General features: G+C 41.7%; 1 protein-coding gene across 1 annotated transcript; it reads left to right on the forward strand.

Moving 5' to 3' along the window:
- Positions 1 to 1060: 1060 nt before the first annotated feature.
- On the forward strand, positions 1061 to 5729 carry LOC139413170 (zinc finger protein 79-like). The gene is made up of 2 exons (XM_071160269.1): positions 1061 to 1545; positions 4539 to 5729. Exons 1-2 carry the CDS (start codon positions 1221 to 1223, stop codon positions 5393 to 5395), a joined length of 1182 nt encoding a protein of 393 aa, XP_071016370.1. The 5' UTR covers positions 1061 to 1220; the 3' UTR covers positions 5396 to 5729.
- The last annotated feature ends 8178 nt before the right edge of the window (positions 5730 to 13907 follow it).

Below are 13907 nucleotides of genomic sequence, written 5' to 3' on the forward strand. Positions count from 1 at the left end.
CTTTGTTTTGTTGATGTTTGGTGAGAGGTTATTTTCCTGGCACCACACTCCCAGGGCCCTCACTTCCGCCCTGTAGGCTGTCTCATCATTGCTGGTAATCAGGCCTACTACTGTTGTGTCATCTGCAAACTTGATGATTGAGGCTTCCGTGGCCACGCAGTCATGGGTGAACAGGAAGTACAGGAGGGGGCTGAGCACCCATCCTTGTGGGTATCACCACCTGGGGGAGGCCCGTCAGGAAGTCCACAACCCAGTTACACAGGGCGGGGTTCAGACCCAGGGCCTCAAGCTTAATGAAGAGCTTGGAGGGTACTATGGTGTTGAATGCTGAGCTATAGTCAATGAACAGCATTCTTACGTAGGTATTCCTCTTGTCCAGATGGGCAGTGCGATGGTGATTGCATCGTCTGTGGATCTATTGGGGCGGTAAGCAAATTGAAGTGGGTCTAGGGTGACAGGTAAGGAGGAGGTGATATGATCCTTGACTAGTCTCTCAAAGCACTTCATGATGTCGGAAGTAAGTGCTACGGGGCAATAGTCATTTAGTTCAGTTACTTTTGCTTTACGGGCTCCCGAGTGGCGCAACGGTCTAAGGCACTGAATCACATCTGGCCGTGAGTCCCATAGGGATGCACAATTGGACCAGCATCGTCCAGGTTTGGTAGGCCGTCATTGTAAATAAGAATTTGTTCTTTGCTGACTTGCCTAGTTAAATAAAAAATATTGTGTGTAGATTGATAAGGGACATTTTCTATTTAATCCAATTTAGAATACGGCTGTAAGGTAACAAAATGTGGAAAAAGTAAAGGGGTCTGAATACTTTCAGAATGCGCTGTAAACTAAAGTTACAAATATTTAAAAAGTTAAATACATTTAAAATGAACTTGATCTGAAAATAAAATATGATCCTTAACTGCGTTTCCCGTCCAGTCAGCAGACGGCGACGCTGCCAACGTGACGTATAATCTAGTGGACGGTTCTTCAGAAACAGCTCGTCAACCACCTCGGTAGCTTGCTAGACAACATAGCCGATAGAGTCAAGCTATTTCTACGCTTTCGAAGTATATTAGGTACTGTGTTTTAGACACACTTCTGTCGTATCTACTTGTTAACCTATTTAATTTAATATTTCGGTATTCTTTATTCGTCAGCTATAGTAGCTGGCTGGTTAAGTTAGCACTAGACTAGTCGCTAATTATAGCTAGCTAACATCCCCGACCATGAGCTCCCTAAACTACCCTCCTCCTGTTAAAGAAGAGGAGATCTGCTGGACGGAGAAAGAAGCTCTGGGGCTGAACGTTGTCGTGAAAGAGGAGAAGGAATGGGAGGATGTTACAGTTAAACAAGAAGTAGAGGGTGAGGCTGTTACAGTGAAAGAAGAAGAGGAAGACGTTTCAGTGAAAGAAGAGGAAGACGAGTTCAGAGTGAAAGAGGAGGAAGAGGAAGAGAAAGATGATGATGCAGTTTTTGGAGTGAAGAAGGAAGGGGAGATTACTGTCACATTGAAAGATGAAGAGGTGGAGATAGGAGATCTGATTAACACCAGTAAGTTCCGGCTTAAATAGTTTTTGTTCACTTTGGATATTCGGAGTTGGCTTGTCAATACCTCTTCAACGGAGGGCCCTGGGATTATGTCTGATATGTCTAGAATCATCAGACGACGTAGAGAGCAAGCTACCCCTTGTTTTCTCCGTTCCGTTTCCAAAAAGCGACTTAACATGTATATTTGAGAAGGGTCTAAATGCTGACCGCAGACTGGGGGCACGGCATGTAGTGATTTTTGTGTTGTGATGATTTACTACTCACAATGCCCACAATTTACTACACACAATGCCCCCAGTTTGAGGGTTGTTGACGTCAACCGCCTGTATTCAATGGAGAGAAATGCTAAGCTACTAGCCTCATGGCATGAATATGCATCTGGAGACCACTCATATAGTGTTTTATTAGAACACTCCGTTCTATACAGTCCATCTGATAGAGGTTCATATCTGACAGAGATGTACACACTGTTCTATACAGTCCACCTGGTAGAGGTTCATATCTGACAGAGATGAACACACTGTTCTATACAGTCCACCTGGTAGAGGTTCATATCTGACAGAGATGTACACACTGTTCTATACAGTCCACCTGGTAGAGGTTCATATCTGACAGAGATGAACACACCGTTCTATACAGTCCATCTGGTAGAGGTTCATATCTGACAGATGAAAACCTCTTTTAGAAACTTAGAAAGAGGCGGAGTCTAAAGCTGCAACAACTAGGATTTTGGTTTCTGGACAACGAAATACTTTTGATATGAAAACTAATAGAACAGGAGAGAAATGACACAGTGGTGTGTCCAATAGAACATGAGAGAAATGACATAGTGGTGGGTCTAATAGAACAGGAGAGAAATGGCATAGTGGTGGATCCAATAGAACAGGAGAGAAATTACATAGCGGTGGGTCTAATATAACAGGAGAGAAATTACATAGTGGTGGGTCTAATAGAACAGGAGAGAAATGACATAGTGGTGGGTCTAATAGAACAGGAGAGAAATGACAGTGGTGGATCCAATAGAACAGGAGAGAAATGACATAGTGGTGGGTCTAATAGAACAGGAGAGAAATGACATAGTGGTGGGTCTAATAGAACAGGAGAAATGACATAGTGGTGGGTCTAATAGAACAGGAGAGAAATGACATAGTGGTGGGTCCAATAGAACAGGAGAGAAATGACATAGTGGTGGGTGTAATAGAACAGAAGAGAAATGACAGTGGTGTGTCCAATAGAACAGAAGAGAAATGACATAGTGGTGGGTCTAATAGAACAGGAGAGAAATGACATAGTGGTGGGTCTAATAGAACAGGAGAAATGACATAGTGGTGGGTCCAATAGAACAGGAGAAATGACAGTGGTGGGTCCAACAGGTAAATAAATTGAAATACATTTTCCCAAATGATATAATTACCCCAAAGAAAGGATTGCCAAATAATTTCCCAATGTGAATGAGACCCCCTTCACCAGTCGGCTAGGCCTCACTCCAACGACAACGGAATGAGAAATGTTTTAAGGTTATACCATGGATAATTTTGCTATTTAATTTTGAATTGTAAGTATCAGCAAAAAATATTTTTGAATTGTTTTGTCAAAATATTTGTTCATACTGCTGTAACACATTGGAGAACATTCACAATATGGAACAACAGTAACCATAGTAACACATTGGATAACATTCACAACATGGAACAACAGTAACCATAGTAACACATTGGACAACATTCACAACATGGAACAACAATAACCATAGTAACATTGTTTCCCCCAAAAAATGTAAATGAAGTTTGTTCTGAGGTGTCTGTCCTGTATCTGAGAGATATAATAACAAATATATATATACATATATATAAAACTATTTTTATTTGTCACTAAAGTCTTTCCACATTTTGTTACGTTACAGCCTTATTCTACAATAAATAAAAATCCTCATAAATCTACACACAATACCCGATAATGAAAAGGCATAAATAGGTTTTTAGAAAAAATTCTACATTTATTTTAAGAAAAAACATTATTTATTATTTACTTATTTAATATTATTATGTACATAAGTATTCAAACCTTTTACTATGAGACATGAAATTGAGCTCAGGTGCATACTGTTTCCATTGATCATCGTTGAGATGTTTCTACAACTTGATTGGAGTCCACCTGTGGTAAATTAAATTGATTGGACATGATTTGGAAAGGCACACACCTGTCTGGCTACCACAGCATTCTGAAGCGATACACCATCCCATCTGGTTTGCGCTTAGTGGGACTATCATTTGTTTCTCAGTAGGACAATCTCCCAACACATCTCCAGGCTGTGTAAGGACTATTTGACCAAGAAGAAGAGTGATGGAGTGCTGCATCAGATGACCTGGCCACCACAATCACCCGACCTCAACCCAATTGAGATGGTTTGGGATGAGTTGGACCGCAGAGTGAAGGAAAAGCAGCCAACAATTGCTCAGCATATGTGGGAACTCCTTCAAGACTGTTGGAAAAGCATTCCAGGTGAAGCTGGTTGAGAGTGTGCAAAGTTGTCATGAAGGCAAAGGGTGGCTACTTTGAATATTCTAAAATATATTTGGATTTGTTTACCACTTTTTTGGTTACTACTTGATTCCATATGTGTTATTTCATGGATTTCATGTCTTCACTATTATTCTACAATGTAAAAAATAGTAAATATTAAGAAAACCCCTGGAATGAGTAGGTGTGTCAACTTTTGACTGGTACTGTATATCTAATTAATGTTTTTACCACTTCTTCCAAAGGCAAACATGTAAGGAAAGGTTTTTTTAAATCAAAAGGGATGAGGTCAAAAATGTATGGAATTCAAATGGATTTACCCAGCCTACAAAGCACTACAGCAACTCTGTGATGACCAGTTCTGCTCTTTTATTGAGGGATCTAGTTTAGATTAAACCTCATAGGAAGACAGTTTTATCATGTGGAGGTTTCATGCAGGTCTCTGTTTAACTAGATACTCTGTTTGTCTTTGGCAGGAGAGAAACCAGACTCTCACTCTGACAGTGGGAAGAGTCCTTCAGGGGAACCAGACCCAGAGATGCCCAAGCCAGCCAGACAACACCACTGCTCCCACTGTGAAAAGAGTTTTTGCTGGTTAGGGAACCTAAAACTGCATGAGAGGACACACACAGGAGAAAAGCCTTTCCAATGCTCCCAGTGTGGAAAGAGTTTTGCTGTGTTAGCTAACCTGAAAAGGCACGAGAGAATACACACAGGAGAAAAGCCTTATCACTGTTCCCAATGTGGAATGAGTTTTAATCAGGATGGAGACCTAAAAGCTCATAAGAGGAAACACACAGGAGAAAAGCCTTTCCAATGTTCCCAGTGTGGAAAGAGTTTTACTAAGATAGGGCAATTAAAAGAACATGAGAGAATACACAAAGGAGAAAAGCCATTCCAATGTTCCCATTGTGGAAAGAGTTTTACTCGGATAGGAAACCTAAAAAAGCATGCGAGACTACACACAGGAGAAAAGCCTTACCAATGCTCCCAGTGTGGAAAGAGTTTTGCTGTGTTAGCTAACCTGAAAAGGCATGAGAGAATACACACAGGAGAAAAGCCTCATCACTGTTCCCACTGTGGAATGAGTTTTACTCAGTTATGGGACCTTCAAGCTCATGAGAGGATACACACAGGAGAAAAGCCTTTCCAATGTTCCCAGTGTGGAAAGAGTTTTACTCAGATAGGGCACCTGAAAGCTCACGAGAGGATACACACAGGAGAAAAGCCTTTCCAATGTTCCCAGTGTGAAAAGAGTTTTACCATGTTAACTAACCTGAAAAGGCATGAGAGAATACATAGAGGAGAAAAGCATTTTCTGCTCCCAGTGTAAAAATAGATTCTCACGAATGGCAGAACTTAAAGCTCATGAGAGGATACAGAAGAGAAAACCCTTTCCAATGCTCCCAGTCTAGAAAGAGTTTTACCTGGTCAAGTAGCCTGAAGGAGCATAAGAGGATAAACACGGTAAAAGTCCTACCACTGCTGTCTGTGTGGAATTCAGAGAACCTGAAATCAAATGAGAGAATAGAAAGAGTGTATTCTGACATATTTTTGACTGAGAATTTGTGTTTTTGTTTAGGCCACATGAAATCATATTGTGTATGGTTACACCTGTCTATATAAGGTCTCACAGTTGACAATGCATGTCAGATCAAACACCAAGCAATGAGGTCGAATAAATTGTCCTTAGAGCTCCGAGACAGGATTGTGTCGAGGCACAGATCTGGGGAATGGTACCAAAAAATGTCTGCAGCATTGGTCCCCAAAAACACAGTGGCCTCCATCATTTTTTAATGGAAGACGTTTGGAAGACTCTTCCTAGAGCTGACCACCCGGCCAGACTGCGCAATCGGGGGAGAAGGGCCTTTGTCAGGGAGGTGACTAAGAACCCGATGGTCACTCTGACAGCTCTAGAGTTACTCTGTAGGGATGGGAGAACCTTCCAGAAAGACAACCATCTCTGCAGCACTCCACAAATCAGGCCTTTGTGGTAGAGTGGCCAGACGGAGGCCACTCCTCAGTAAAAGGCACATTACAGCCCGCTTAGAGTTTGCCAAAAGGCACCTAAAGACTCTCAGACCATGAGAAACAAGATTATCTGGTCTGATGAAACCAAGATTGAACTCTTTGGCCTGAATGCCTTTCGGCAACCTCCAAGCTGGCAGTCATGTGCCTTTTACTGTGGAGTCGATTCCGTCTGCCCACTCTTCCATAAAGTCCTGATCTGTGGAGTGCTGCCGAGATTGTTGTCCTTCCGGAAGGTTCTCCCATCTCCACAGAGGAAATCTGTAGCTCTGTCAGGGTGACCATCGGGTTCTTGTTCCCTTCCCTGATGAAGGCCTTTCTCCCCCGATTTCTTAGTTTGGCCGGGTGGCCAGCTCTTGGAAGAGTCTTGGTGGTTCCAAACTTCCTCCAATTAAGAATTATGGAGGTCGCTGTGTTCTTGGGGACCCTCAATGCTGCAGAAATGTTTTGGTACCCTTCCCCAGATCTGTGCCTTCCCCAGATCCGACGCAATCCTGTCTCAGCGCTACACGGATAATTTATTTGACCTCATGGCTTGGTTTTTGCTCTGACATCCACTGTTACCTGTGGGACCTTATATAGACAGGTGTGTGCCTTTCCAAATCATGTCCAATCAATTGAATTTACCACAGGTGGACTCCAAACAAGTTGAAGAAACATCTCAAGGATGATCAATGGAATCAGGATGCATCTGAGCTCCATTTCGAGTCTCATAGTAAAGGGTCTGAATACTTAAGTTAATAAATGTGCAAAAATGTCTACAAATGTATTTTTGGTTTGTCATTATGGGGTTTTGTGATGTCATTATTGGGTATTGTGATGTCATTATGGGGTATTGTGTGTAGATTTGATGTGGGGGAAAAAATCTTCAAGTTTAGAATAAGGCTGTAACGTTAAAAAAATGCAGGAAAAATGAAGGGGTCTGAATACATTACAAATGCACTGTATACCTTTGGCAGTTTTCTACCGCTGGCAGAGTGTTGTCAAAGTTTTCTACCCCTGGCAGTTTTGTACACAGTCATGTGATACTTGGTATAGAAAAGTCCAATCTTAGGAGGGTACATGGGAGGCACAATACTGTGTGTCTGCAGGTGTCTATCTGGTCAAAACCACTGATACAGGAGCCCCTCCACCCTCTGGTGGGATGGATCATGTCTACAGAGAAACCTAGATTCAAATACTTAAATTTGTGTATATTGGGTATTTGTTGTGAAATTGTTAGATATTACTTGTTAGATATTACTGAACTATCGACTCTAGAACCACAAGCATTTCTCTACACCCACAATTATATCTTCTAAACACATGTATGTGACCAGTAAAATGTGATTTGATTTTGATTTGAAATTAACGTCCTATTTATCAAAGGTGCTTTTGGCTGGGGTCAAAATGACTCCAAAGGATTTGAATTTGTTAAAAGTCCATATTTATACAGAAACACTAAACCATTATTTTGATTTATTAAGAACAAGTTGATTGACAAAGTCATGAAAAAATTGAAGAATTGAATAAACCACATTTTGGCTATGATATAATATGTCTCTGGTGTCAAAATGATCCATGTCAGAAGTATGGTTCAATGCAAATATGTAGTGGGTGTAAAGTTTGTTTTAAATTCTCACTCATTAAACACGTATCAATCAACACATGCTTCTCTTTGAACGACTTAATAAACTTAATAAATGAAAAATGTACTTTTGGTTCCTCAACTGCGTTGCCCACAACAGTCAGCAAATGGTGAGGTGCGTCTTTTAGGTTCAGGCGACGCTGCCAGTGTGACGTATAATCTAGTGGACGGGACGCTCCTTCAACAACAACAGCTAGTCAGACACCTCGGTAGCGTTCTAGCATAGCTACATCATTCACGCTCTTTACACTGTTTTTGGTGTATTTTAGTCGCTGTGAATTAAACACACTTCTGTCGTATGTACTTGTTGGCCCATGTAATTATATATTTACGTTGTTTGTCAGCTAGCTGGTTTGCTAGGTTAGCTTAGAACTAGGCTAGTCGCTAATGCTAGCTAGCTAGCTAACATCCCCGACCATGAGGTCACTAAGCTACTCTCCTCCTGATAAAGAAGAGGTCTGCTGGACGGAGAAAGAAGCTCTGGTCAAAGAGGAGGAGGAAGAGGAGGCTGTTACAATACAAAAACAAGTAGAAGGTGAGGCTGTTACTGTAAAAGAAGAGAAAGATGTTTCAGTGAAAGACGAAGACACGTTCAGAGTGAAAGAGGAGGAGGATGTTACATTAAAAGAAGAGGAGGAAGAGAAAGAGGAAGATGCAGTTTTGGGAGTGAAAGAGGAGGAGGGGGAGATGACTGTCACATTGAAAGAAGAGGAGGAGGTTGGATATCTGTTTAACACCAGTAAGTACCGTCTCTGCAGTCGTTGAACCAATATGCAGTAAAGCGGTTCTACACTTTAATGTTGTTCTGTAGGAATGGCTGAAGCTACACTGTAATGTGTAAAACATCAAGAGTGGACCATCAACAAAATGTTAACAATTGATCAAATTGCATTTTTCCAGCCCCATCTCTCAGCTTTTTACCGAAATGGGCAGGGAGTACGCTTTGTTATTGTTTCTACTGCTGATTGCTGCCCCCGTCAAAAGGTAATGCAGCTGCACCACCGAGAGCATCCTGACCGGTTGCATCTCCACCTGGTATGGCAACTGCTCGGCATCTACAGAGGGTAAGGCACTACAGAGGGTAGTGCGAACAGCCCAGTACATCACTGTGGCCAAGCTTCCTGCCATCTGATGAAAGCCCACAAAATTGTCAGAGACTCCAGTCACCCAAGTTTTAAACAGTTTTCTCTGCTACCGCACGGCAAGCGGTGCCGGAGTGCCAAGTCTAGGACCAAAAGCCTCCTCAACAGCTTCTACCCCCAAGCCATACAACTGCTGAACAATTCATAAAATCGCCACTAGACAATTTACTTTGACCCCCACCCCCCTCCCTTTTGTACACTGCTGCTACTCGCTGGTTGTTTGTTACCTATGCATAGCCACTACGCCCCCACATTCATGTACAGATTACCTCAACTAGCCTGTACCCCCGCACACTGACTTGGTTCCGGTGCCCCCTGTATATAGCCTCGTTATTCTCATTGTGTTACTTTTTATTATTACTTTTTATTTAAGTCTACTTGGTAAATTTTTTATTCTTCTTGAACTGCTCTGTTGGTTAAGGGCTTGTAAGTAAAGCATTTCACGGTAAAGTCTAAGTTGGTGTCTTGACGGATTTGTAAAAAAAACGGTTTATCTTATAACACTATATACAGTGGGGAGAACAAGTATTTGATACACTGCCGATTTTGCAGGTTTTCCTTCTTACAAAGCATGTAGAGGTCAGTACTTTTTTTTATCATAGGTACTCTTCAACTGTGAGAGACGGAATTTAAAACAAAAATCCAGAAAATCACATTGTATGATTTTTAAGTAATTCATTTGCATTTTATTGCATGACATAAGTATTTGATACATCAGAAAAGCGGAACTTAATATTTGGTACACAAACCTTTGTTTGCAATTACAGAGATCATACGTTTCCTGTAGTTCTTGACCAGGTTTGCACACAATGCAGCAGGGATTTTGGCCCACTCCTCCATACAGACCTTCTCCAGATCCTTCAGGTTTCGGGGCTGTCGCTGGTAAAACTTTCAGACCTCTACATGCTTTGTAAGTAGGGAAATCTGCAAAATCGGCAGTGTATCAAATACTTGTTCTCCCCAAAGTAGCTGATGCCTGTTGGACTGTTCATTAATCACGATACTCTATTTTGTTCATATGTCGGCCCCAGCCTCGAACTCAGGCCCTGTGTGTAGTTAACTGACCCTCTCTGCCCATTCATCGCCATTTTACCTGTTGTTGTCTTAGCTGATTAAGATGGTGAGGAAATTACTTTTAAAGAACAACCAGGCATCCTCTACTGATGGGATGAGGTCAATATCCTTCCAGGATACCCGGGCCAGGTCGATTAGAAAGGCCTGCTCGCAGAAGTGTTTGACAGTGATGAGGGGTGGTTGTTTGACCGCGGACCCATAACGGATGCAGGCAATGTGGCAGTGACCGCTGAGATCCTGATTGAAAACAGCAGAGGTGTATTTGGAGGCCAAGTTGGTCAGGATAATATCTATGAGGGTGCCCATGTTTACGGATCTAGGGTTGTACCTGGTGGGTTCCTTGATAATTTGTGTGAGATTGAGGGATTTCAGCTTGGATTGTAGGACGGCCAGGGTGTTAAGCATATTCCAGTTTGGTCACCTAACAGAACAAACTCTGAAGATAGATGGGGGGGCAATCAATTCACATATGGTGTCCAGGGCTCAGCTGGGAGCTGAGGGGGGTCTATAACAAGTGGCAACAGTGAGAGACTTATTTCTGGAGAGATTCATTTTTAAAATTAGAAGCTCGAATTGTTTGGGCATGGACCTGGAAAGTATGATAGAACTTTGCAGGCCATCTCTGCAGTAGATTGCAACTCCTCCCCCTTTGGCAGTTCTATCTTGACGGATAATGTTGTAGTTGGGGATGGAAATTTCAGAATTTTTGGAGTCCTTCCAAAGCCAGGATTCAGACACGGCAAGGACATGAAGGTAGGCCGAGTGTGCTAAAGCAGCGAGAAAAACAGACTTAGGGAGGAGGCTTCTGATGTTAACATGCATGAAAAGGCTTTTGTGGTTACAGAATTGAACAAATGAGAGTGCCTGGGGACACACAGGGCCTGGGTTAACCTCTCTTGGGTACGTGAGACGTTAGCGTCCCACCTCTTCAACAGCCAGTGAAACTGCTGGGCACCAAATTCAAATACAGAAATACTAATTATAAAAATCCAGAAAACATATTTTACATTGATTTAAAGATTAACCTCTTGTGAATCCAACCACGGTGTCAGATTTTAAAAATGCTTTACGGCGAAAGCATACCTTACGATTATTTGAAAATATAGCCCAGCAGACAAATCATTACAAACAGTAACCAGCCAAGAGTTAGTCAGAAATAGAGATAAAATTAATCCCTTACCTTTGATGATCTTCATATGGTTGCACTCAGCAGACATTAATTTACTCAGTAAATGTTCCTTTTGTTCGTAAAGTCTCTTTATATCAGAAAACCTCTGTTTTGTTCGTGCGTTTTCTTCAGTAATCCACAGGCTCAAACGCAGTCAAAACAGGCAGACAAAAATCTAAATTGTATCCTTAAAGTTCATAGAAACATGTCAAACGATGTTTATGTTCAATCCTCAGTTTTTTTTTTCCCTAAATAATTGATAATATTTCAACCGGACAATAACGTCGTCAATATGAAAGGTAAACAAGGAAGGCACTCTCTCGGTCGCGCGCATGAAAAAGCTCTGTGACACCTTAGGGTCCACTCATTCAGACTGCTCTTACTTCCTCATTTTTCAGAATACAAGCCTGAAACAATTTCTAATGACTGTTGACATCTAGTGGAAGGCATAGAAACTGCAATTTGAGTCCTAAGTCAATGGATACTGTAATGGCATTGAATAGAAAATGACAAAACCAACAAAACAAACCACTTCCCGAATGGATTTGTCTCAGGCATTCGCCTGCCAAATCAGTTATGTTATACTCACTGACACTATTTTAACAGTTTTGGAAACTTTAGAGTGTTTTCTATCCAAATCTACTAGTCATATGCATATCATATCTTCTGGGCCCGAGAAGCAGGCAGTTTAATTTGGGCATGCTTTTCATCCAAAATTCTGAATGCTACCCCCTACCCTAGAGAAGTTAACCTCTACATCACCCGAGGAACAGAGGAGTAGGATGAGGGTACGGCTATAGGCTATCAGAACTGGTCGTCTAGTGCGTTGTGAACAGAGAATAAAAGGAGCAGATTTCTGGGTGTGGAAGGATAGATTCAAGGCATAAAGTACAGACGGGTATGGTAGGGTGCGGGTACAGTGGACGTAAACCTAAGCATTGAGTGACGATAAGAGAGGTTGCATCTCTGGAGGCATTAGTAATGCTAGGTGAGGTCAGCGTATGTGTGGGAGGTGGAACAAAATAGTTTTCTGAGGCATGTTGAGTGGGACTAGGGGCTCCGCAGTAAAATAAAACAATGATAACTACCTTAAACAACAGTATACAAGGCATATTGACATTAGAGAGACATAAAGCGAGGCATAAAGCAATCACAGGTCTTGATTGGGAGAGCTAGCTAAGACAACAATGGGTAAGACAACAACAGTTAATAAATAAGCATGCCCCTTTCAAAAAATTTAGAACTAAGAACAGATATTGGCTCACTCCAGACCTGACTGCCCTCGACCAGCACAAAAATGTCTGTGGCGTACTGCACTAGCATCGAATAGTCCCCGCGATATGCAACTTTTCAAATAATTCAGGAATCAATACACACAGTCAGTTAGGAAAGCAAAGGCTAGCTTTTTAAAACAGAAATTTGCATCCTGTAGCTCGAACTCCAAAAAGTTTTTGGGACACTGTAAAGTCTATGGAGAATGAGAGCACCTCCTCCCAGCTGCACACTGCACTGAGGCTAGGAAACACTGTCACCACCAATAAATACACGATAATCAAGTATTTCAATAAGCCTTTCTCTATGGCTGGCCATGCTTTCCTCCTGGCTACCCCAACTCTATCCAACTCTATTTGGATAGAAAACACTCTGAAGTTTCTAAAACTGTTTGAATTATGTCTGTGAGTATAACAGAACTTATTTGGCAGGCGAAACCCAAGGGCAAACCATCCAGGAATATCTTTTTTTGAGGTCACTCTTTTCAATGGGTTTTCTATGGGGATCTAGATTTCTAAGGCACTTGCATGCAGTTCCTATCGCTTCCACTGGATGTCAACAGTGTTTAGAAATTGGTTGATGTTTTTCCTTTGAGAAATGAAGAAGTAGCCCTGTCCAGAACGAGGGTCGAGTCTAGTGTACTGTTGTGGTTGGGGCACGTGACCTGAAAGCTCGCTCCACTTTTTTTTATCCCCTTTTGAACGCAGTTTATCCCGTCTTAAATTTTATCGATTATTTACGTAAAAAAATACCTAAAGTTGTATTAGGAAAGTTGTTTGAAATGTTTATACAAAGATTACATGTAATTTATTAGATATTTTGTAGTCCTGTTGCGCTGGTTGGAACCAGTGTTTTTTGCCCCTTTAAGACTACATGTTGGGCTAATCTAATAGGAGATATTGAGGACTACAGTATTTCAGGAATTGTAATTGGATGCATTTTGATCAATTGTTAATGTTTTGTGGATGGTCCACTCTTGATGTTCAACACTTTACAGTGTGGCTTCAGCCAATCCTGCAGAACAACATTAAAGTGTAAAACCCCTTTACTGCATATTGGTTCAACGACTGCAGAGACGCTACTTACTGATGTTAAACAGATCTCCAACCCCCTCCTCTTCCTCCAATGTGACAGTCATCTCCCCCTCCTCCTCTTTCACTGAACGCATTTTCCTCTTCTTTCACTGAAACGCCTTCCTCTTCTTCTTTCACTGTAACAGCCTCACCCTCTACTTGTTTTTGTATTGGTACATCTTTCTCTTCCTCCTCCTCTTTCACAAGAGCTCCTTTCTCCATCCAGCAGACGGAGAGTAGCTTAGTGAACTCATGGTTGGGGATGTTAGCTAGCTAGCATTAGCGACTAGCCTAGCTCTAAGCTAACTGACAAACAACGTAAATATATCATTAAATAGGCCAACAAGTACATACGACAAGAAGTCAGACTAATATACACCAAAAACAGTGTAAAAAGCGTGAATGTTGTAGCTATGTTTGCTAGAAAGCTACCGAGGTGTCTGACTAGCTGTTGTTGTTGA

The sequence above is a fragment of the Oncorhynchus clarkii genome, chromosome 7 (assembly GCF_045791955.1).
Source record: "Oncorhynchus clarkii lewisi isolate Uvic-CL-2024 chromosome 7, UVic_Ocla_1.0, whole genome shotgun sequence".
NCBI lineage: Eukaryota > Metazoa > Chordata > Actinopteri > Salmoniformes > Salmonidae > Oncorhynchus > Oncorhynchus clarkii.